The sequence below is a fragment of the Ranitomeya imitator genome, chromosome 4, assembly GCF_032444005.1.
Source record: "Ranitomeya imitator isolate aRanImi1 chromosome 4, aRanImi1.pri, whole genome shotgun sequence".
NCBI lineage: Eukaryota > Metazoa > Chordata > Amphibia > Anura > Dendrobatidae > Ranitomeya > Ranitomeya imitator.
In genome coordinates, this window is record NC_091285.1 from 22029851 (window position 1) to 22054279 (window position 24429).

The 24429-nt window shown below is 47.9% G+C and overlaps 1 protein-coding gene across 1 annotated transcript in view; it reads right to left on the reverse strand.

Moving 5' to 3' along the window:
• The window catches only part of ATXN10 (ataxin 10), a 90691-nt gene extending 70896 nt beyond the window's left edge, over positions 1-19795 (reverse strand). Inside the window, exons 1-3 of the mRNA XM_069763309.1 lie at positions 19627-19795; positions 8759-8944; positions 7060-7142 (exon numbers count right to left, since the gene is read on the reverse strand). Of these exons, the coding sequence (XP_069619410.1) occupies positions 7060-7142; positions 8759-8944; positions 19627-19766 (409 nt within the window). The 5' untranslated portion in view covers positions 19767-19795. The remainder of the gene's footprint in view (positions 1-7059; positions 7143-8758; positions 8945-19626) is intronic.
• Positions 19796-24429: the final 4634 nt, after the last annotated feature.

The following is a 24429-nucleotide window of genomic DNA, read 5'->3' on the forward strand; positions in this document are numbered from 1 at the left end:
GGGTGGGGAGGCATGTGTGAGGGACATCATACTGGGTGGGGAGGCATGTGTGAGAAATCGTACTGGGTGGGAAGGCATGTGTGAGGGACATAGTACAGGGCAGGGGAGGCATGTGTGAGGGACATCATACAGGGTGGGGAGGCATGTGTGAGACATCGTAGTGGGTGGGGAGGCATGTGTGAGGGACATCGTACTAGGCAGGGGAGGCATGTGTGAGGGGCATCAGAGGGACATCGTATTGGGCAGGGGAGGAATGTGTGAGGGACATCGTACTGGGCAGGGGAGGAATGTGTGAGGGACATCGTACTGGGCAGGGGAGGCATGTGTGAGGGACATCGTACTGGGCAGGGGAGGCATGTGTGAGGGACATCATACTGGGCAGGGGAGGCATGTGTGAGGGACATCGTACTGGGTGGGGAGGCAGGTGTGAGTGACATCGTACAGGGCAGGGGAGGCATGTGTGAGGGACATCGTACTGGGCAGGGGAGGCATGTGTGAGGGACATCGTACAGGGCGGGGAGGCATGTGTGAGGGGCATCATAGTGGGTGGGGAGGCATGTGTGAGGGACATCGTATTGGGCAGGGGAGGAATGTGTGAGGGACATCGTATTGGGCAGGGGAGGAATGTGTGAGGGGCATAATATTGGGCAGGGGAGGAATGTGTGAGGGACATCGTACAGGGCAGGGGAGGCATGTGTGAGGGACATCGTATTGGGCAGGGGAGGTATGTGTGAGGGACATCGTACAGGGCGGGGAGGCATGTGTGAGGGACATCATACTGCACATGGGGGGCCTGGGTGGTGACATAATACTGTAATGGGGGCTGTGTGGTGACATCCTACTGAGTGTCAGGACTGTGGGGGCATCATATTGTGTTGGGAGCTGTACGATTTACTGCTTTATATAAACTTTATAAAAAGCAGTGAATTCTAACATGACGATTCGCTGCTGCAGATGAGACTACCGTATATATTACAAAGTCCTATGGTAACATGTATTGGCAGTAGCAGCGAGTCAGCAGACCTACGGCAATTCTTCTCAATATTAACTTTTGCTCATAACTCAAAATTCTAAAATAAAAAGTGTAAAAAAAAAAAAAAAAAAAAAAAAAAAGGAAAATAATTACTATCTTGGTTGTGAAATGACTAGTATCCAGGCTTTCAGTCCTGTGCCAGGATGATTTTAATGATTTACAAGGGAATAACGATCTGTCATAATATTGTACTGGAGTTAATATTTCAGGATTAAGCAGAAAAAAAAAAAAAAAAAAAATTTCACCAAGAAACAAAAAAGCCAAAAGAGGATTTGTGAGTCGGGATACCACCCAGCGGGGAACTCTGGGGGAGTAATGGGAGATGGAACCCATCAATTATACAAGACCCACCCACACTGCCACTTACGAGCCGCTACGGTGGCCATCGTGGCTCATATAAAAAGGCAAAAAAAAATTACAGCCGATGCACGGGGTTGGCCGCAGTTTATCACCACATATACCTTTTGGATGGATGTGTGGTTTCCGCCTACGTCTAGTACAGAACTGCTGGACAGTTTTGCCAAAGTCAGAAGCTGGAAAGAATTTTGTACATTTATCATAGTCGTCCATGGAACCATTTCTGCTCTATGTGTTGGAGGGAGGAAAAAAAAAAAAATCTAAACCTTTCCACATGGGACGTCGGGCCACCTACCGGGCAGTGTAAACTCATGACCGGACTACAAAAGGTCGCGAGTCAGGCTGTTCCCGTCTGTGCACACGGACGTCTAATGTTGTACTGAAAAATAAAACATCAATGCAAGTACTCGGACCAAAAAGAAAACTCTTCCTTTTCCCCCCCAAGTGACACCAGCCGAGTGATCACCCGTTTATGGTGGATCGATCAAATCGTTTTTTGGTTTTGTGCCTGGATTTTGGCATCCGGCGTAGAGTTTTTCTGCTCAAATTGTTCCAGTAGTCACATTTGGAGCAGTGATTAGGATGTTGGGGGGCTGGCATTACTGGTTCCGTTTAGTAGATAGGCCAGCCCCCTCCTCCATAGCTTCTCACACCTCTCAGCTGGAATTTTGCACCACTTTTATTCTGCAAACTGCAACAGGTCGCTCATATTTTAAGGCGCCTTCTCCCAACAGCAACATTAAGATCTCTCCACACGTGATCAATGGGAATTAGATCCTGACGCATTGCTGTCACTTCAGAATTCTCCAACACTTTGTTTCCATCCATTCCTGAAGCATATTTGGGGTCACTTTTCTGCTGGAAGACCCATGACCTATGATGCCAACCCAGCTTTCTGACACTGGAGACTACATCGTGACCCAAAATCCATGTGTAATCTTCAGATTTAATGATGCCTTGCACAGAGTCAAGGCACCCAGTGCAAGAGAAAGCAAAACAACCCCCAAAAAAATAAAAAAATATTTGAACCTCCACCATATTTGACTGTAGGTATTGTGTTCTTTTCTTTGTAGGTCTCATTCCATAACAGTAGAATGATGTGCTTTACCAAAGAGCTTTATCTTGGTCTCATTTGTCAACAAGACGCTTTCCCAGAAGGATTTTGGCTCACTCACATTTTGGCAAACTGCAGTCTAGCTTTTTTATGTCTGGATCAGCAGTGGGGTCCTCCTGAGTCTCCTGCCATAGCGCTTTATTTCATTGACGTGTTGACAGATACGGTGAATTCGAGTCCATTCAAACTGAGACTGCAGGACAGCTTGAATTTCTTTGGCACTTGATTGGGGCTGCTTAGCACCCATCCGTATTATCCTGCTCTTCAACCTTTCGTCAATTTTTCCTCGGTCACCCATGTGCAGAGAGACTAGCTACAGTGCCATGGGTTGTAAATGTCTTGATTATGTTGCGCACCGTGGACAAAGGAACATCAAGATCTCTGGAGATGGACTTGTAACCTTGAGATTTTTGATATTTTTCAACTATTTTGGTTCTCAAATCCTCAGACAGTTCTCTTCTCCTGTTTCTGTTCTCTATGTGTGACACACAGTGCAAAAGATTGAGTCAACTTCTCCCCTTTTTATCTGGTTTCAGCTGTGATTTCCATATTACCCACACCTGTTACTTGCCACAGGTGAGTTTTGAGTGAGCATCACATGCTTGGAACAAAGTTGTTTAACCACAATTTGGGAAAGGTGCCAACAATTTTGTTGTTTTGTGTGAAATGATGCCCAATTTGCCTTTTTTTTACTGTTTTTTTTGTGTGTTGTTCCAATACACACAAAAAGAAATTAACATGTGTATAACAAAACATGTGGAATTGTAATAATTTTCTGGGATAAATACCTCATTTTGTGGAACAATTTCAAGGTTGCCAACACTTCAGCCATGACTAAAACATGTCCAAAACACTTTTTTTTTTTTTTTTAAAGGGGATGTTCATCATAGCTGCACTGCCATTGTTAAGAAGATTAGAAGGTGTTGTCCAGGACTTACTTATGACCCATCTTAAGGATCAGTTGGCACAATCATCGATCATCTGATCGGCGGCCGGAAGTAACCAGCGGGCAGAGCAAGTAGAGCCCAGCTCCTGTCCTACAGCTTAGCGCCTAATTAAAGGGGAGGTCAGTGTAAAGAACTGTGCGCATCTAGTCGCCATGGGGGCTGCAACCAGCTGATCGGTGGGAAAATGATGATCTATCCTTACAACAGGCCACCAATATAGGTCACTAGGGTTTAAAGGGCTGACTACTGCCAGCGCCGCCGGGTCGTAGACAAAAGGGGTTAAATCTACGATAAAAGCTCCGCGTTCAGTAAACATCTATGTGTATGTTCGGGGGCTCAGCTATAACAGGCAGCAGTGCCCACAAGCCCACTCACGACGGGATTTAGGCATCAGGTTTTGGAAAAAGATTTCTCCTCGTCCTGTGAAGTGGAAACCTTACAATGACTTCCAGCCCGGGATGGGCAGACTGCACACGTAGAAATTGTTGTCCGGTGCCTTTCGTAATCCATTAAAAATAGTAAATTTATGTCCCCCCGGAACAATCCTGAGGCTAGGAGCGAAAGTTTCGATTTCATTACCCTCTAAAAACACTGGAGCAAATCCCATTTTCCAAGCACTGACCGGCGCGGAGGACCGACGATTTGGGGGGTGAAATTTAGGAAATACAGCGTTACTTTCCTTCATTGTGAATTCTAACTAAATCACATAGAACATCCTGGGGCTACTGAACGATCCCGTGGGAAGCCAAAAAATAGCGTAAGGGAGAGGTTTTGATTGGTCGGTGCCGAATTTGGAAGGTTTTCCATTGAGAAGTGACGTGGGAGGAAGTAAATGACTAAATGCTCCATATCAGACATTTCCAACATTCAGGGGAATATTTGATGCCTACGGTGATTTTTTTTTTTTTTTTATACAGATAAATGTCATGACAGTTCACAGAGAAAGCTGCTAATGTCTCCACATCACTCAGACGGACTGTAAACAGAGTCGGCTAAAAGTTTTCATGGGCCCCTGGCAAAAGAGTCTCGGTGGCTCATTTTAGTATTATGGGCACCACATAATACCGAATGGATGACTATGGGCACCACATAGCCCTCCACACATGACTATGGGCACCACATAGCCCTCCACACAGGACTATGGGCACCACATAGCCCTCCACACAGGACTATGGGCACCACATAGCCCTCCACACAGGACTATGGGCACCACATAGCCCTCCACACAGGACTATGGGCACCACATAGCCCTCCACACAGGACTATGGGCACCACATAGCCCTCCACACAGTACTATGGGCACCACATAGCCCTCCACACAGTATTATGGGCACCACATAGCCCTCCATACAGTATTATGGGCACCACATAGCCTTCCATACAGTATTATGGGCACCACATAGCCTTCCATACAGTATTATGGGCACCACACAGTCCTCCATACAGTATTATGGGCACCACATAGCCTTCCATACAGTATTATGGGCACCACACAGTCCTCCATACAGTATTATGGACACCACACAGTCCTCCATACAGTATTATGGGCACCACATAGTCCTCCATACAGTATTATGGGCACCACATAGTCCTCCATACAGTATTATGGGCACCACACAGTCCTCCATACAGTATTATGGGCACCACACAGTCCTCCATACAGTATTATGGGCACCACATAGTCCTCCATACAGTATTATGGGCACCACATAGTCCTCCATACAGTATTATGGGCACCACATAGTCCTCCATACAGTATTATGGGCACCACATAGTCCTCCATACAGTATTATGGGCACCACATAGTCCTCCATACAGTATTATGGGCACCACACAGCCCTCCATACAGTATTATGGGCACCATATAATACTGCATGGAGGACAGATACAGTATATAATGGGTTAAATTTCCATTATACTCATCAAAATGTAATATATTTGTCACACTTCCATAATTATTTCCTGAAGGGAAATAAAAATAATATAACTTCTCTTCTGACAGAGTAATAACAGCCTTGTCTTCGGAGGCAGCAGAGCCGACTTGGCTCCTTACTTCGTAACTCTTGAAAAAATACATAGCAAATATATAAAATGAAGAGCACAAAATGTGGAGGGGGAGAAAAAAATAAATAAATAAATCAGCCGTGGATATAGGTTCCCAAACTGGGAAGTGAAACGCGACAGCTCTTGGCAATGCGCTGCGCGGAGGTCCTGCAGGAAGTTCATGTGTACTGTGGCGCGGCGGCGGATCGTGTGGACGGAGGCGAGGCTCTACATGAGCTTGTCAGAAGCGGCGCCAATCTTAATCAGGCGTGCAGAGTTCAGAAGGAGTGCACGCGATTAGAGAGGAGCCAGAAACCCGCGATGTATAAATCTCCACAGCGGACACATGTATGGCGCAACAGTCTTAAAGTGACAGGTCTAAATTGTTAACACCCTCCCCCTTAATCTTTTAATTACTGTACCTCCCCCTTCCACAGTGAACTCCTCACCCGTTAATGGTGTCCAGAGCGGGTTCTTCCCAATTTTTGGGAGCTTGCAGTACCACTATTGGCCACTACACAATGAACGGCGCTGTGCCAATTCCTGCGAGCGATCGGCGGTGATCAGTGGGGGGGGGGGGGGGGGGATCTGGTAGTCGGACCCCACTGATCTATGAAGCTGCAGAGCCCCCCCATTTTCAAGAACTCAGCGGTCAAACCCTCAGTTATTCCCTATCTATTGGGAGGGGAGGTGGAATTGTTTTATTATTAACCCTTTAAAAAGGGTTTGACTAAGTTTTATTATAAAATTATGTATTTGGGGCAAAAAAAAAAAATTTGCCTTCTATAGCTTTATTGCTGGATGCAGAAAGAGTTAACTGAGAATCTATCAGTGAGCTCAGTCTGACAATCTTACTGGAGAGTTGTGACTTATCGGTTTTGTTTTTTCCTCAGATGATTTAAAGACGTGACCCGCCAGGTAATATTTAAAGGGGTTGTTCCACCACATATTAAAAAAAAACCTTTAATATTAGATTTGCTTATGTAAGACGTTATGCTATTGCCGCTGCACAGGGGCCGCCCCACCGTCTTGTCTCGCCGCACTTATGGCTCCAAAAGTGCCAAGCTTGGCATGAATATGGAACCGGAGACGTAATGTTACACTGCCCCCTTGTGGTGGCTGCAATGGTGGCACCCAGTCCTCATTGCTGGGTGTAGGACCGGTTCAGGACTGCTTTTCGAGGAGCAGAGAGGAGAAGCTGGTTCTCATTTTCTGTCTGTTTTAATGACAACCCTGCAGCTTCGCGGAGAGGAACATGGAGTTGTCAGAGACCGCGCTGCTGGAAGTCGTGCCAGCGGCCGCGCACGCACTATTTCCTAGCCATCCCCGTCCTATAGGACACGCTGACCTTCTACTGGCAATTACCAGGCCACAGATATAGTCTGAAGGTGGAGGAAACTGCAGCTCCATTCTGAGAGCGCTGCTCTGGAGGGAAGGAAATGCAGCGCGTCAATGATCCATCAACGGACAGCATTTCCTAGCAAAATGGCTCCAAGTACCGTACTTATTTAAAAGGGGATGAAATCCAAGACCGGGATATTATATACAGTCTTGGCAACGCTCACCGACTAGCGGCGATTCATGGGAGGAACCGGATGTGCTGAAGATTTGGAGCAGCGTTGTAGCGGTGTCAATCAGTCCCACGTTTCTAAGAAAAAAAAAAAAAAAAACGAACATGATGAGCATAGTATCCCAAATCCTTAAACGCACAATCATTTTCTTTGGAAGTGTTCAATTTCCCTGCAGCGCCTCCGCAGGAGAGCAGGAGTATTACACAACTAAAACTAAAAAGCAATGTGGTCACCAAAATAATGCACGGACCCATGGCGGGTCCTCCAGAGGATGAGACGGTCTTTGATCCACTCTCTGGTCCCAAAGACATTTTTTCGAGAACGCCGACGACACTCGGTTAGCACCTGAGCATGCTCAGATAACACCTTATCCCGTCACGTTCAATTATCTCTATTCAGAAGGAACTGGGTTTTTGTTTTGTTTTTCCCGATTTTTTGGGGGGATGTCATCACTTAAAAATAGTTTTCACAATTGGGTTCCATTACAAATATTTTTCACCGTTTGGCTTTTACGGACCAAAAACTTTGATGCGATCCATGGTTATAAGTTAACCGAAAAAAAAAGGAAAGACAGATAAAAAGTTACGAACTTCCGGCAAGAGCTCACTGACAGTTTCTCAGCTAACTCATCCTGCGGCTATAGATTGCAAAAAATTTGTAATGAACCCCAATTTCAAAAATTATTTTTAACCCAAAATACGTGCATTTAAGAAGAAAAAAAAAAATGGCCTCCAAAGGCTAAGAAGCCCCCCTAAGTGTCTATATTGTGCTGCATGCAATGGTCTCATATAGGGAACGTCATGTTTTCATTGTGCAGTGCATTACGGGTGTGTGTGTGTGTGTGTGTGTGTGTCAGCGTCGGCTGAATTCTCGATGCAGCTTTAGTAGTGACTAGAGACCCTTCCCTGGATCTGCAGACCTTGCAGTGACATCTGCTGAGCTTTGTGGTAACATTATCCAAGTTTTCTCTGCCTAATTAAAGGGAAAGCCTTCAGTCCCACACAGCGAGACCGCACGAACACACGGGACGGGACGAGCCGAGGCAGCGGACATTGTGCTTACACAGGGCTTTCCCTTAACCTGTGCAGTGGATAAAATGCCACCCGGAGGAAAAAAGCTCCTCCAGAGGTTAAATGGCCGCTCTCAGTATCACAGCTCAGCTCCTATTGAAGGTAATGTGATCTGAGCTGCAGTACATGAGAACGGCCACTACACGGTGTACGGCACTGCGCTGGTCCGCTCCCCACCATCAATGATGTTCACAATGGGACAGCCCCCCATCCCCCACTGACCACCACAACGGGACCCCCTCCCGATCGCTACACTGACCCGATGATGGTAGCTTAGAACGGCGCAGTGATATTGCGTTTGACTGGAGTAAGAACGAAATATATCAGTCCCCTTAAAAGTGATCAGTGGTTGCGGCGGGGGGGGGGGGAAGGGTGCAGTAGTAAAACCCACCATGATGTAGATTTACAACCTATCCTGTGACTACCTGATAATTTTGGTACACTGGAACACAGCGGGATCTTGCTGGAGTGTTCATATATTTATACCCTGCATGAATAATAGGCGATCCGTCCACAACAGTAGAATCCCTCGCCCCATCCACCCGATAAAGCTTTGTTCCCACGTTCTGGTCAGAAACCACCCATCAGTGATCAAGTCTCCATCCTCCAGGGCCGGCACTCACCGGATGGCATCCTGATTGGGAGGGCATTGTACGCAGGCATTTCTCAAGCACCGGAAGCATTCGGCTGACAAGTCGCACCAGCGTTCCCCGGCGGGATCGGGCACGACAACCCGCGTCTGGATCTCCTGCAGCGCTCGGGACAGAATCTGCGACATCAAGGTGAAAATCTTCTCATCCGCCGCCTCCCTGGAAGAGAAGACAAAATAGATAAAGGATGGAGGGAAGGTCTGGAAAGGAACAAGACCTGCACGAAACGTCTACACATCCGACTAGGTCAAGTGGGCACGGCCGGGGAACGCGATGTGATCAGCAAAAGCTGAATGTGCCCAGAAACAGTGCAAAAATTTTAATGAAAGGCAATTGCAAAAATTAATTTGAGCCTAAAACAAATGCATTCACGTAGAAAAAAAAAAAAAAAAAAAAAAAAAAAAAAAAAAAAAAAAAAACACACACACACACACACACACACACACACACACACACACACACACACACACGCACACGCACACGCACACACACACACCCATGTCCCCAAGTGCAGAAAATCACTTTAAGAGATGTTCACCACTCTGGAAAAGTTTTGCTTGACCCCAAGCAAGACAGGTCAGGTTCTCCAAAGCAAAAACAGCAGAGCGCTAGGGCCCCATTCACATATCAGTGCTTGTCATTTGTGTGCACGCATTAAAAAGGAGGCGATGTGAGGTGCGAAAAAAAAGTGGGAGAAGGGGGAGCGACAACAGCTCTGAGCGAATTTCAAAGGTTCCCAAATGTGGCTGCCAATTTTCGAGCCCTAATATAAAAGGTCTTTATTATTACACCAACATTTAATACATCCAATAGTCCTGTGGATAGACAATATCTAACAATTCCTCATAAGCAAAAGGTATATAAAAAAGACACATTTTTGGCACAATCATTGATAATAGCAATGACTCTTTAAGAAAGCAAAAGCTGAAGTTGGGGCTCTCCACTGTGCTGCCTGCTCCCGGTCTCCTGTCCGCACGCAGTCACCGGGACCTCCGCTGCCTGCTCCCCTGTCCGCACATGGTCGCCGGGACCTCTGCTGCCTGCTCCCGTCCACACATGGTCGCCGGGACCTCTGCTGCCTGCTGCCAGGCTCCTGTCCGCACGCAGTCACCGGGACCTCCGCTGCCTGCTCCCCTGTCCGCACATGGTCGCCGGGACCTCTGCTGCCTGCTCCCGGTCTCCCGTCTGACTTGCGGTCTCAGGGACCTCTGCTGCCTGCTCCCAGTCTCCCGTCCAACTTGCGGTCTCCAGGACCTCTGCTGCCTGCTCCCGGTCTCCCGTCTGACTTGCGGTCTCAGGGACCTCTGCTGCCTGCTCCCAGTCTCCCGTCCAACTTGCGGTCTCCAGGACCTCTGCTGCCTGCTCCCAGTCTCCCGTCCGACTTGCGGTCTCCAGACCTCTGCTGCCTGCTCCCAGTCTCCCGTCCGACTTGCGGTCTCCAGGACCTCTGCTGCCTGCTGCCAGTCTCCCGTCCGACTTGCGGTCTCCAGGACCTCTGCTGCCTGTTCCCAGTCTCCCGTCCGACTTGCGGTCTTCAGGACCTCTGCTACCTGCTCCCAGTCTCCCGTCCGACTTGCGGTCTCCGGGACCTCTGCTGCCTGCTCCCGGTCTCCTGTTCACCTGTGGCCTTCAAGAAGTGTGCCTGCTTCCGGTCTCCTGTCCGCCTTGCAGTCTCCGGGACCTCCGCTGCCTGCTCCCGGTCTCCTGTCCGACTTGTGGTCTACGGGACCTCTGCTGCCTGCTCCCAGTCTCCCGTCCGACTTGCGGTCTCCGGGACCTCTGCTGCCTGCTCCCGGTCTCCTGTCCACCTGTGGCCTTCAAGAAGTGTGCCTGCTTCCGGTCTCCTGTCCGCCTTGCAGTCTCCGGGACCTCCGCTGCCTGCTCCCGGTCTCCTGTCCGACTTGTGGTCTACGGGACCTCTGCTGCCTGCTCCCAGTCTCCCGTCCGACTTGCGGTCTCCGGGACCTCTGCTGCCTGCTCCCGGCCTCCTGTCCACCTGTGGCCTTCAAGAAGTGTGCCTGCTTCCGGTCTCCTTTCCACCTTGCAGTTTCCTGGACCTCCGCTGCCTGCTCCCCTGTCCGCACGTGGTCGCCGGGACCTCTGCTGCCTGCTCCCGGTCTCCTGTCTGACTTGCGGTCTCCAAGAAGTGTGATATGAATTCATGTGTGATATGGAGCACATGGAGGAAAAATAAAGAGGCTAGAAACAGTAACTGCAATCCTATCACTTCTCCCGACCCAAGCGTGATAGCTGCACAGAAATACATGCTGTCACGCTCGGGTGAGCAGTCGGTCAGTCCGAGCATTGCACTGCGATCCCCGTCCATGTTATACGGCCATTTGACTCTTCCCTCAGATTTCACACTTCCAACGTTCATTGTCTTATTACAGATTGTAATGTCCGGACTGGCCAGGGGAGAAGTACTCACCTTTAGAAATAGCTGCCTGTACTCGGAAATGTCGGACCTGTGAAATTAGCACCGATATATTGTGGCCTATGTACAGTATGTAGGGAAATACTCAGATTAACCCTTTACAGGCAGCCAATTCCTCCTTCTACAGTCTACCATTTACAAGCACCTATGTCCTCCTTTGGCAAATTAACCCTTTACAAGCAGCCATGTCCTCCTATAGGAGGGCTGCATTATACAAAAGGTAAGAAGAGTCTTGTTACACAATAGGTAAATAATTCACTTTGAAGGGGGTTTTTTTTTTTTTGTTTTTGTTTTTTTACTGAATTCAGGAGAATAGGTGAACTGATTCTTCTATTGATCAGCAATGTCAACACAAGGGCAAAAATAGGCCAAATCCTGCCAGATCTGAGCACAACACTCCATTTATCACAATGCCGAAAATTAGCGCCAGTAACATTGAGTGAAGTCATCTGAATTGCTAAAGACTTATATTTAAGAGAAGTTCTATCATATCATCTACTGTCTCGTTATATGTTTTTCTTATGACCAAATCGGCCACCTTTAACAACCCCCACAGAAAAAAAAAAAAAATATATATAAATATATATATATATATATATATATATATATATATATATATATATATATATATATATATATATATATATATATATATATATATATATATATATATATATATATATATATATATATTTTTTTTTTTTTTTTTTTTTTTTTTCCCCTCCACTGTGGGAAGTGGATGGCTTTAAAAGTGGCACACTAGGCAGAAATAACCCAACCACTGTGGCCTAATGGGCCGGGAGAGCACCGGCGGGGGAAATTAGGAAAGCATATGGCAATGGTTAATTCATATTTACAGAATGGAGGATGTAAAAATACATTTTAAGACGCTTTTGGAAAAAGTGAGGTAATTTTATTTTTTTCCCCTCCACCTGGTCCACCAGCCCCAAAACCTCACACTTTGGCGGCACTAGGATGATCTCTCGGGGCGGAGGCATTAGTGGTGAGCCACGGCCCAAAACGCATCACTCAGTCGTTCTGCCCGACGAAAAGTATATACAAATAATCCGCTGCTACTGTGCAGCAACGGGGGCGATCGCCCTTAAAAAATAATTACAGTAAGATTCTTAGGACCCTGGTCCAGACTCCGCATCAGCGGTCCATGGCTGCGTAAACCTCCTCCTACCCGTCAGCATCCCCACCTCTTTCTTATTAGTAAGCTCGGCAAGGCATCAGAAAACAGATCGGGGTCCCCAGGTGGAAGATTGCACGGACTGTTGTCGATGTGACTACAAATTTCTCGCTGAACGCTACTTTTAACAAGCACTATGAAAAAACGTGATTAAAAAAAAAAAAAAAAAATTATAAACCTTCCTGTAAGAACGAGCTTACTGATGGAGACTCCGTTTGCTCATTCTCCAGCCAGCATTAGCGCAAAACAGAGATTTTAAAAGGGTTTCCCCATAAAAAAAACAAATATGCTGAGGGGACATTGATGGAAACAGCAGTCTTTCTTGACATAGCCGCAGTGGTGATGTCAGGTCTACAGCACATGACCGCTGCAGCCAATCATTTGGGCTAAACCATCTTGTGCTGTACCATCAACCTCCACATGGTCTCTGAGCCCAGTGGCTCTAATGGTAACCTGCTGTAGAGGTGACCTCACCCTTGGGGCATCTGGGGCAGGGTGAGGAACCTCTGGTCCGCGGGCCGTTTACGTCATGCAATGTCATTTTCTCTGGCTCTCGGACAGATTCCCGCACTCTTGGTGTCTCCTATGTTATGTATATACAGCAGTCCTCTTGGAGTCTCCTATGTTATGTATATACAGCAGTCCTCTTGGTGTCTCCTATGTTATGTATATACAGCCAGCAGTCCTCTTGGTGTCTCCTATGTTATGTATATACAGCAGATCTCTTGGTGTCTCCTATGTTATGTATATACAGCAGTTCTCTTGGAGTCTCCTATGTTATGTATATACAGCAGTTCTCTTGGTGTCTCCTATGTTATGTATATACAGCAGTTCTCTTGGTGTCTCCTATGTTATGTATATACAGCAGTTCTCTTGGTGTCTCCTATGTTATGTATATACAGCAGTCCTCTTGGAGTCTCCTATGTTATGTATATACAGCAGTTCTCTTGGTGTCTCCTATGTTATGTATATACAGCAGCTCTCTTGGTGTCTCCTATGTTATGTATATACAGCAGTTCTCTTGGTATCTCCTATGTTATGTATATACAGCAGTTCTCTTGGAGTCTCCTATGTTATGTATATACAGCAGTCCTCTTGGAGTCTCCTATGTTATGTATATACAGCAGTTCTCTTGGTGTCTCCTATGTTATGTATATACAGCAGTTCTCTTGGTGTCTCCTATGTTATGTATATACAGCAGTTCTCTTGGTGTCTCCTATGTTATGTATATACAGCAGCTCTCTTGGTGTCTCCTATGTTATGTATATACAGCAGTCCTCCCACTGATTGAGTTCTATAAATGTAACGTTAGTAGTGTTTTGAGGAGACCTGCAGTGTAATATACATTTGTGATCAAAACTATACACTGCTCAAAAAAAATAAAGAGAACACTGAAACAACACAATGTAACTCCAGGTCAATCACACTTCTGTGAAATCAACCCGTCCAGTTATCAAGCAACACTGATTGTGAATCAACTTCTCCTGCTGTTGTGCAAATGGAACAGACAACAGGTAGAAATGATCCGCAATTAGCAAGACAACCCCTATAAAGCAGCGGTTCTGCAGGGGGTGACCACAGACCATTTCTCTGTTCTCATCCTTTTTGGCTGTTTTGGTCACTTTTGCATTTTTCTCATTGCTCTCACCCCTAGAGGTACAGTACAGTAGCATGAGACGGACTCTACAACCCACAGAAGTGGCTCAGGTGATGCAGCTCATCCAGGATGGCACATCATTGCGAGTTGTGGCAAGAAGGTTTGCTGTGTCTGTCAGCGTAGTGTCCAGAGGTTGGAGGCGCTACCAGGAGACAGGCCAGTACACCAGGAGATGTGGAAGGGGCCGTAGGAGGGCAACAACTCAGCAGCAGGACTGCTACCCCCGCCTTTGTGCAAAGGAGGAACAGGAGGAGCACTGCCAGAGCCCTGCAAAATGACCTCCAGCAGGCCACAAGTGTGCATGTGTCTGTACAAATGGTTAGAAACTGATGAGGATGGCCTGAGTGCCCGACGTCCACAGATGGGGGTTGTGCTCACAGCCCAACACCGTGCAGGGCGATTGGCATTTGCCACAGAACTCCAGGATTGGCAAATTCGCCACTGGCGCCCTGTGCTCTTCACAGATGAAAGCAGGTTCACACTGAGCACATGTGACAGACATTACAGAGTCTGGAGACGCTGTGGAGAGCGATCTCCTGCCTGCAACATCCTTCAGCATTACCGGTTTGGCAGTGGGTCAGTAATGGTGTGGGGTGACATTTCTTTGTAGGGCCACACAGCCCTCCATCTGCTCGCCAGAGGTAACCTGACTGCCATTAGGTACCGAGATGAGATCCTCAGACCCCTTGTGAGACCATATGCTGGTGCGGTTGGCCCTGGGTTCCTCCTAATGCAGGACAATGCCAGACCTCATGTGGCTGGAGTGTGTCAGCAGTTCCTGCAAGATGAAGGCATTGAAGCTATGGACTGGCCCGCACGTTCCCCAGACCTGAATCCAATTGAACACATCTGGGACATCATGTCTCGTTCCGTTTCCGTCCACCAATGCTACGTTCCACTACAGACTGTCCAGGAGTTAACCAATGCGTTAATCGAAGTCTGGGAGGAGACCCCTCAGGAGACCATCTGCCACCTCAGGAGCATGTCCAGGCGTTGTAGGGAGATCATACAGGCACGTGGAGGCCACACACACTACTGAGCATCACTTCCTTGTCTGGAGGCATCTCCACTGAAGTTGGATCAGCCTCAAATTTGATTTTCCATTTTGAGCATCATTCCAACTCCAGACCTCCATGGGATATTAGTTGTGATTTACGTTGATAATCTAGGATGTGGTATTTTAGTGTTTCCTTTATTATTTTGAACAGTGTACTTACCTGTTTGCATTCTTCACAAAAATACCTTATCGCTAAGAGTCGCCAGACAAGCAGTTGGGAGTACCAACATCATCCATATCGCCAAACATCACGTTGATAATTTTGCACGGACCCTGAATGATGGTTTAAATACCCAACTAGCCCCCGGTAGAAAAAAAAAAAAGTTCCTTATCCCAGATCTAGAGCGTCCATGGGTAAAACACAGCTTGCTATATTTTACAAGATAACAAGCCTTGGTATTTTTACAGAAGCCATGCAACCCCTTTAAAGGGGGTTTTCACTAAGTTGTTGCTAATTTTTTGTGCAAATGTTCTACAAGCCTCCCCTTGTGGAATGATATTTTCTTGCCAAACATGGAACGGCATGTTAAGAGTTATCTGCGACGATTCAAGTGATTATACAACTTTTTTGCTTAAAAAGATGCAAAAAAAAAAAAAAATATATATATATATATATATATATATATATATATATATATATATATATATATATATATATATATATATATATATATATATCTTTGATTTTTTCAAAAATTTGGATCATAAAATGGCAACGAATAACACACACAAAAAAATACAATTGGGTCCGTTGGCTTAGAATGTGTCTAGCAGCCATCTGGAGGCAAAAAAGCAAAATACAAGAAAACTAATAGAATGAACCAAAACAGGAGCCGAGGTGGAATCTTCCTCCTGGAAGAGAGCTCATTTGCATGTGAGAATCATTGCGAACAACACTGCCACACGGAGGTCAAAAGAGTGCGTAACACTTCATGGTTTGCCAAAAGTTCAAAATTGAAGCATAACAGTAAAAATAACACTATAGTTTAAACTGCATCCCTGGCAGTTTTAGGGTTAAAGACACTGTGAAGTTCTTGCTTTGCACAAACCCTGAGAGTTCTGGAGTTAAGAGACTAATGTCAGCGAGCGGCACCGTTCCTCGCCATCTCTGGTTTGCCACATGGGAGAGGCCACCTACCGCCGCATCATATGTATGGATGGAGCGGCAAAGCAAATAAAGACATTGGCAAATGGGCGCCAGATGGTAGGAAGTAAGGAGCGATCGCAAAGACGGATAAGGCCGGGACTGGCAGGAAACAAAGAGCCGGAGAGGGTAATAATAATAATAATAATAATAATAATAATAATGGGATCCAACAAAGGCAGAAGAACTGACAAATCGTGTATCTTATGTCTATAGCTCTATAGGTAATGACAGCGCCTACAGGAGTGGCGTTATTAGAGGGCACAAAAAACGGGCAAATGACAAATTGTGGCATCACGGTATCACCAAAACAAAGGGGGAGAGGGCTGATCAACTTTTGCGGAGGGAGAGAAAGCCCCCCAGGGGGACCGCCAGCTCTCGCGGGGGGTGAGGGAAGCTCACCGGGGGGACCGCCAACTCTCACGGAATGGGGGGGGGGGGAGGGGGGAGAGGGAAGCTCCCAGGGGGACCGCCAACACTCGCCGGGGGGGGGGGGGGGGGAAGAAAGAGAGGAAAGCTCCTCAGGGGACCGCCAACACTCGCGGAAGGGGAAGAGAAGGAAGCTCACCGGGGGACCGCCAACTCTCGCGGAGGGGGAGAGAGGGAAGCTCACCGGGGGGACCGCCAACTCTCGTGGAAGGGGGAGAAAGGGAAGCTCACCGGGGGACCGCCAACTCTCACGGAGGGGGAGAAAGGGAAGCTCACCGGGGGACCGCCAACTCTCACGGAGGGGGAGAGAGGGAAGCTCACCGGGGGGACCGCCAACTCTCGTGGAAGGGGGAGAGAGGGAAGCTCACAGGGGGACCCCCAACTCTCGTGGAGGGGGGAGAGAGGGAAGCTCACCGGGGGACCCCCAACTCTCGCGGAGGGGGAGAGAGGGAAGCTCACCGGGGGGACCGCCAACTCTCGTGGAAGGGGGAGAAAGGGAAGCTCACCGGGGGACCGCCAACTCTCACGGAGGGGGAGAGAGGGAAGCTCACCGGGGGGACCGCCAACTCTCGTGGAAGGGGGAGAGAGGGAAGCTCACAGGGGGACCCCCAACTCTCGTGGAGGGGGGAGAGAGGGAAGCTCACCGGGGGACCGCCAACTCTCGCGGAGGGGGAGAGAGGGAAGCTCACCGGGGGGACCGCCAACTCTCGTAGAAGGGGGAGAAAGGGAAGCTCACCGGGGGACCGCCAACTCTCACGGAGGGGGAGAGAGGGAAGCTCACCGGGGGGACCGCCAACTCTCGTGGAAGGGGGAGAGAGGGAAGCTCACAGGGGGACCCCCAACTCTCGTGGAGGGGGGAGAGAGGGAAGCTCACCGGGGGACCCCCAACTCTCGCGGAAGGGGGAGAGAGGGAAGCTCACCGGGGGACCCCCAACTCTCGTGGAAGGGGGAGAGAGGGAAGCTCACCGGGGGACCGCCAGCTCTCGCGGAGGGGGAGAGAGGGAAGCTCACCGGGGGTCCGCCAACTCTCGCGGAGGGGGGAGAGAGGGAAGCTCACCGGGGGACCCCCAACTCTCGCGGAAGGGGGAGAGAGGGAAGCTCACAGGGGGACCCCCAACTCTCGCGGAGGGGGGAGAGAGGGAAGCTCACAGGGGGACCCCCAACTCTCGCGGAGGGGGGAGAGAGGGAAGCTCACAGGGGGACCCCCAACTCTCGCGGAGGGGGGAGAGAGGGAAGCTCACAGGGGGACCCCCAACTCTCGCAGAAGGGGGAGAGAGGGAAGCTCACAGGGGGACCCCCAACTCTCGCGGAAGGGAAGAGAGAGGGAAGCTCACCGGGGGACCACCAACTCTCGTGGGGGGAGGGGGAGAGGGAAGCTCCCCGGGGGGCCACCAACTCTTGCGGAAGGGGAGAGAGAGGGAAGCTCACCGGGGGACCACCAACTCTCGTGGGGGGAGGGGGAGAGGGAAGCTCCCCGGGGGGCCACCAACTCTCGTGGGGGGAGGGGGAGAGGGAAGCTCCCCAGGGGGCCACCAACTCTCGTGGGGGGAGGGGGAGAGGGAAGCTCCCCGGGGGGCCACCAACTCTCGTGGGGGGAGGGGGAGAGGGAAGCTCCCCAGGGGGCCACCAACTCTCGTGGGGGGAGGGGGAGAGGGAAGCTCCCCGGGGGGCCACCAACTCTCGTGGGGGGAGGGGGAGAGGGAAGCTCCCCGGGGGGCCACCAACTCTCGTGGGGGGAGGGGGAGAGGGAAGCTCCCCGGGGGGCCACCAACTCTCGTGGGGGGAGGGGGAGAGGGAAGCTCCCCGGGGGGCCACAAACTCTCGCGGAGGGGGGGGGGGGGGCACCTGTCATGTAGCTGTTAGTATCCAGCAACACTGGATGAAGAAACCATAACCAGGGAGCCTACGACAGGGTAATGGGGACTTCCTCAGTCTCCTCATCCTCACCACTGATGGGTTTCCAAGCCATGAGGCGGCCTGATGAAATCTGGATGCCTGCCATCTTTGTAGTCCTAGACACTAGTAGATTACTGAAAAGCATTGTCCCACCCACCCCACTCCTTCTCTATAGAACTGTGGAAATAGTGGAACGTTGGCCTCAACTATCTCCAGCACCCCTTAGGGAATGAATTGGGTGGGGGGGTGGAGACAAGCCAGGAGTGCAGCAGCTCCAATTTAAGGTGAGCATTACACGTGAGGGTTACAGATCAGTTGGAACATTTCGGGTAGTGCATTCCAGAACACTGGAGCAGCAAGAGAGAAGTCTCGGAGACGGAGGTGCGGATTATGGAGGATGTTAGTCTTAGATCTGTAGCAGAACGGAGGGAATGTGTAGGGTGACAGATGAGGGAGGAGATATAGGGCAGTGCAGGACTGGAGAGGCGTTTTTTTTAATGTGAGAGATGTTTGGATTCTGGAGCAGATGGGTAACCAGTGCAGTGACTGGCACAGGGGGAGGCATCGGTGAAGCTGCTGGACAGAGCTACGATCCTGGCTGCCACATTCAGGACGGATTCTGGAGAGGTTTGTAAGATGCACGACAGACGCTTACACTACCCTACCTGCATCCCAGAGGAACAAGCAGAGCTGCAGTGTAAAGCACAGGGGAGAGCTGAGGAGACAGGAGCATTTCAGGGGAACCAAGACTTCCTCCATGTGGACTTATCACCCCCCATAAAGTGGGATGTCACATGGCCAAAAGAGGCGTGGCCTAGCCAAAGCTGCCATGATTAGCTCCGCCCAGCCCCCATGAAGGGAGACTGTGGGGTCCCTGCAGCACTCTGAGCCCACTAGAAGACTGACAGGAGGCGCACAGCCATGGTTAGCAACTTACCATACAGTATAGTACTGCAACACCCAGCATGACTCACAACGAGCGGTGCTGGGACTTGTACTTCTACAAATGGAGGCACACCGCCTTACACTGACCTGTACTGCGCCTCTCTGAATAACTCGGTAACGCGCCGCACCCCGTCCGCTCCCCGAGCTTCTCCGCCCTCCAAATATTCTCGCACCCATCTTTCAAGTTCTGCACGAACCGCAGTCACATGCTCCATGGGAGCCGCCATCTTGACCGAAAGCCAGCCCTGCCCACTCTGCTGTCATGGTAACCCGACAGAAAGGCTTCCTATTGGAGAATGACAGGAAACGCTGATAGGATAAGGAAATCGCGGTATATCATTGGTTCATACAACTGTCTGTCAGGCTGTGAACACGTGGTTTGTATTTACCACTCAGACCCCGCCCACTTCTTCCATAGCAGCGGTATTTTGTTGGTTTTTATTAATCCTTGCCCTTAGCAACCAATCACAAAACAGTTTACATTTTTCACAAGCTGGAAGAGAAATTAAAGCTGAGCCGTGATTGGTTGCTATGAGAAACAAATCCAGCTTTATTTTCATAGATTTCCCTCGTTGTAGAAGTAAATTCAAAATTAACCCCTTGCTTTCTTTTTTTGTTTTCATTTTCTATTTTTTTTACTCCTCCCCCTTTTTGGGGGGTGACATTGGGAGGAAGGGAATGATTTAAATTTGTATGCTTTATTATTATTATTATTTTATATTTATTTTTTAATATTAATATTTTTGCATTTTTTTAATGAGAGAGAGAGAGATCAGTAATGTAATGTATGTACACAGTGACTGCACCAGCAGACTAGTGAGTGCAGCTCTGGAGTATAATACAGGATGTAACTCAGGATCAGTAATGTAATGTATGTACACAGTGACTGCACCAGCAGACTAGTGAGTGCAGCTCTGGAGTATAATACAAGATGTAACTCAGGATCAGTAATGTATGTACACAGTGACTGCACCAGCAGAATAGTGAGTGCAGCTCTGGGGTATAATACAGGATGTAACTCAGGATCAGTAATGTAATGTATGTACACAGTGACTGCACCAGCAGAATAGTGAGTGCAGCTCTGGGGTATAATACAGGATGTAACTCAGGATCAGTAATGTAATGTATGTACACAGTGACTGCACCAGCAGACTAGTGAGTGCAGCTCTGGAGTATAATACAGGATGTAACTCAGGATCAGTAATGTAATGTATGTACACAGTGACTGCACCAGCAGAATAGTGAGTGCAGCTCTGGAGTATAATACAGGATGTAACTCAGGATCAGTAATGTAATGTATGTACACAGTGACTGCACCAGCAGAATAGTGAGTGCAGCTCTGGAGTATAATACAGGATGTAACTCAGGATCAGTAATGTAATGTATGTACACAGTGACTGCACCAGCAGAATAGTGAGTGCAGCTCTGGAGTATAATACAGGATGTAACTCAGGATCAGTAATGTAATGTATGTACACAGTGACTGCACCAGCAGAATAGTGAGTGCAGCTCTGGAGTATAATACAGGATGTAACTCAGGATCAGTAATGTAATGTATGTACACAGTGACTGCACCAGCAGAATAGTGAGTGCAGCTCTGGGGTATAATACAGGAGGTAACACAGGATCAGTAATGTAATGTATGTACACAGTGACTGCACCAGCAGAATAGTGAGTGCAGCTCTGGAGTATAATACAGGATGTAACTCAGGATCAGTAATGTAATGTATGTACACAGTGACTGCACCAGCAGAATAGTGAGTGCAGCTCTGGAGTATAATACAGGATGTAACTCAGGATCAGTAATGTAATGTATGTACACAATGACTGCACCAGCAGAATAGTGAGTGCAGCTCTGGAGTATAATACAGGAGGTAACACAGGATCAGTAATGTATGTACACAGTGACTGCACCAGCAGAATAGTGTGTGCAGCTCTGGGGTATAATACAGGATGTAACTCAGGATCAGTAATGTAATGTATGTACACAGTGACTGCACCAGCAGAATAGTGAGTGCAGCTCTGGGGTATAATACAGGAGGTAACACAGGATCAGTAATGTAATGTATGTACACAGAGACTGCACCAGCAGAATAGTGAGTGCAGCTCTGGAGTATAATACAGGAGGTAACACAGGATCAGTAATGTAATGTATGTACACAGTGACTGCACCAGCAGAATAGTGAGTGCAGCTCTGGGGTATAATACAGCATGTAACTCAGGATCCGTAATGTAATGTATGTACATAGTGACTGCACCAGCAGAATAGTGAGTACAGCTCTGGGGTATAATACAGGATGTAACTCAGGATCAGTAATGTATGTACACAGTGACTGCACCAGCAGAATAGTGAGTGCAGCTCTGGAGTATAATACAGGAGGTAACTCAGGATCAGTAATGTAATGTATGTACACAGTGACTGCACCAGCAGAATAGTGAGTGCAGCTCTGGGGTATAATACAGCATGTAACTCAGGATCAGTAATGTAATGTATGTACACAGTGACTGCACCAGCAGAATAGTGAGTGCAGCTCTGGGGTATAATACAGCATGTAACTCAGGATCAGTAATGTAATGTGTGTACACAGTGACTGCACCAGTAGAATAATGAGTGCAGCTCTGGAGTATAATACAGGAGGTAATCTAGGATGTACAAAAGTATCCAACTTGTACAAATTATATCTACCGTATATGTTTTCCATAAGGTGAATCTAGCGTTGTCCTGGCTGCTATATAAAACTCTACCTAGAGGATTTTTCAGTGATTTTGTCTCATTTATGTCTCACCCCATCTCACCTTTGAAATAAAGCAGAATGTCGGTCACCGTACTGTTGTGAGACCTCCACGTGTCTGCCCTGTGTGGAGCTGCGCATGTACCGGCCCCTCACATGAGATTTATAAGTACGTCCTATGTCAGGAATGGGTTAAATGTATTGTATAAGAAGGTGTAAGGTGTATATATAGGGCCGGGGCACACGGACTGCTGCGAGGTCCCACGGACCCCCATGCCTCATGAGAAGACTCAGTAATTAAAGCACATAGTAGTTGAAGGCTCTGGCTGAGACTTTGCATGTAGGCCCCGAAGCCTCAAGCTAGGCCTCTGTAAGAGATATTGTACCATCCATACCCCGTACTACATTCCCCCCCGCAGGCTCATGGTCACCACATATCTGTCAGACTTCCCCACTATAGATTTTGGAGATGACAGGCCTCTAATGTTTCTGGGAAAATATCTCCTCAAGGGCAGGAGCTACTATATGCCAAAAATGTCCATGTCACACAAAACACTCAACAGCTCAGGTTCAGCGAGAGATCCAGCGATCGAGGAGATCAAAAATACTTCCTGTCCCTAAGACATTTTACAGTGACACCTAGTGATTTTAGTCATTTTCTTGTATATATTTATTTCTTTACTATTAATTTAGTAAAAATAATGAGTTATAACGTTCAAAAATGGCACCTGAAGACGATTTTATGTGTCCCCTTAAAAAGTGACAATTTTAGGGACAGCAATTTCCTACAGTCGTTTATGATTTCACAAGATCCCGAAGAATAAAGGTCTCATAAGTAAACTAAAAGCTCAAGGTATTTCATGGTGAGGTATTAATTGGAGATTTAAAGGGATATTCCTATTTTTTAATGTGGTATATTGTTATTACCACTTTATGATTGTGGGGGGGTTGTCTGCTGGGTCCCGTGGGGTCAGTTCTGCTGCCCCTCATTCTCATCTATCCCAATGATATTCGGACAGTTTACTGGACAGGAATACCCTTTTATTTGTGGTATTATGAGTGTTATTTGGATGCTGACTGTATATTATCATTTGGACTGTGTATGACTGTAATATGTTTTGCACTATATGGCAGTGCTCTGTGTTTTCGGTAAAGATGTCCGGAGGTGGGAGAAGAAATCTCGCCCCCGTTATCTGTACTTTCGTGTTTTTGCTTGTTCTTTAGTACACCATTTACATTGTAGCCAGTTTTACTTTAGAAATCTTATTTTCTGTACAAATAGTGGCGTATTACTGATCACTGGGTGTGAGATATGTGATAGCAGCCGTGGCGTAACTTGAAGCTTATGGGCTCTATCAGGCCCCCAATTATTGCATGTCTTTAATAGTAATTCACGCCATTCACATATCTCTGGACTAGTCCGGTGGGGCATGGGTTACCCCAGACTAGTCCTGACTCCCAGCTTGTAAGCACGCCCCTCATTGCACCATTTACGTAATATTCAAGAATGACGATCACCGTAAATCGTGCACAGAAGGGCGCGCTTACACAGTGGGAGGCAGGACTAGTCTGGGAAACCAAGTCACCACCGGGCTAGTCCTGAGATATTTGCATAGAATAAAACTTGATTTTTCTTGCTATATAGAGATTGCAACGTCCCAAGAAGGGAAGCCTTAGTATTGGCAGCTTGGTGGTGCTGGTGGAGCAACCAGGTGAGTACTGGGACAGAAACCAGAATAGGATACATTGACCAGAGTACTCAGAAGGAGCCGTAAGAGGAAGATATGGCCCTGTGTCGAGCTGTGTGTGTCCACCGTAAAAGCCATGAAGTACAGTATCGTGTACAGTGTGCTGGTACAATACAGATAAAAATGAACATCCCCTTTAATTGCCCTGTTGATTATTCCTTATCCTGGAGCAACAAGGCCCATGGTGAGATGGGGTCTAGCCTTGGTTTGACCCAAGCTCTAGAATAGAGTCCTTCACAGGTTCCCACCATCCAGGCAACAGAAGGTGGCAATGAATTGGTATGAGACCCCGGCCTTCATAGGTGGCACCATAAATTTGATCTCTGGACAACCTTTCTCCTCTGTATTCCATGAATCTCAGCCTTTGAGCATTATATCACAAAAGGTTCCTTTACAAGGAAGATGTTTTA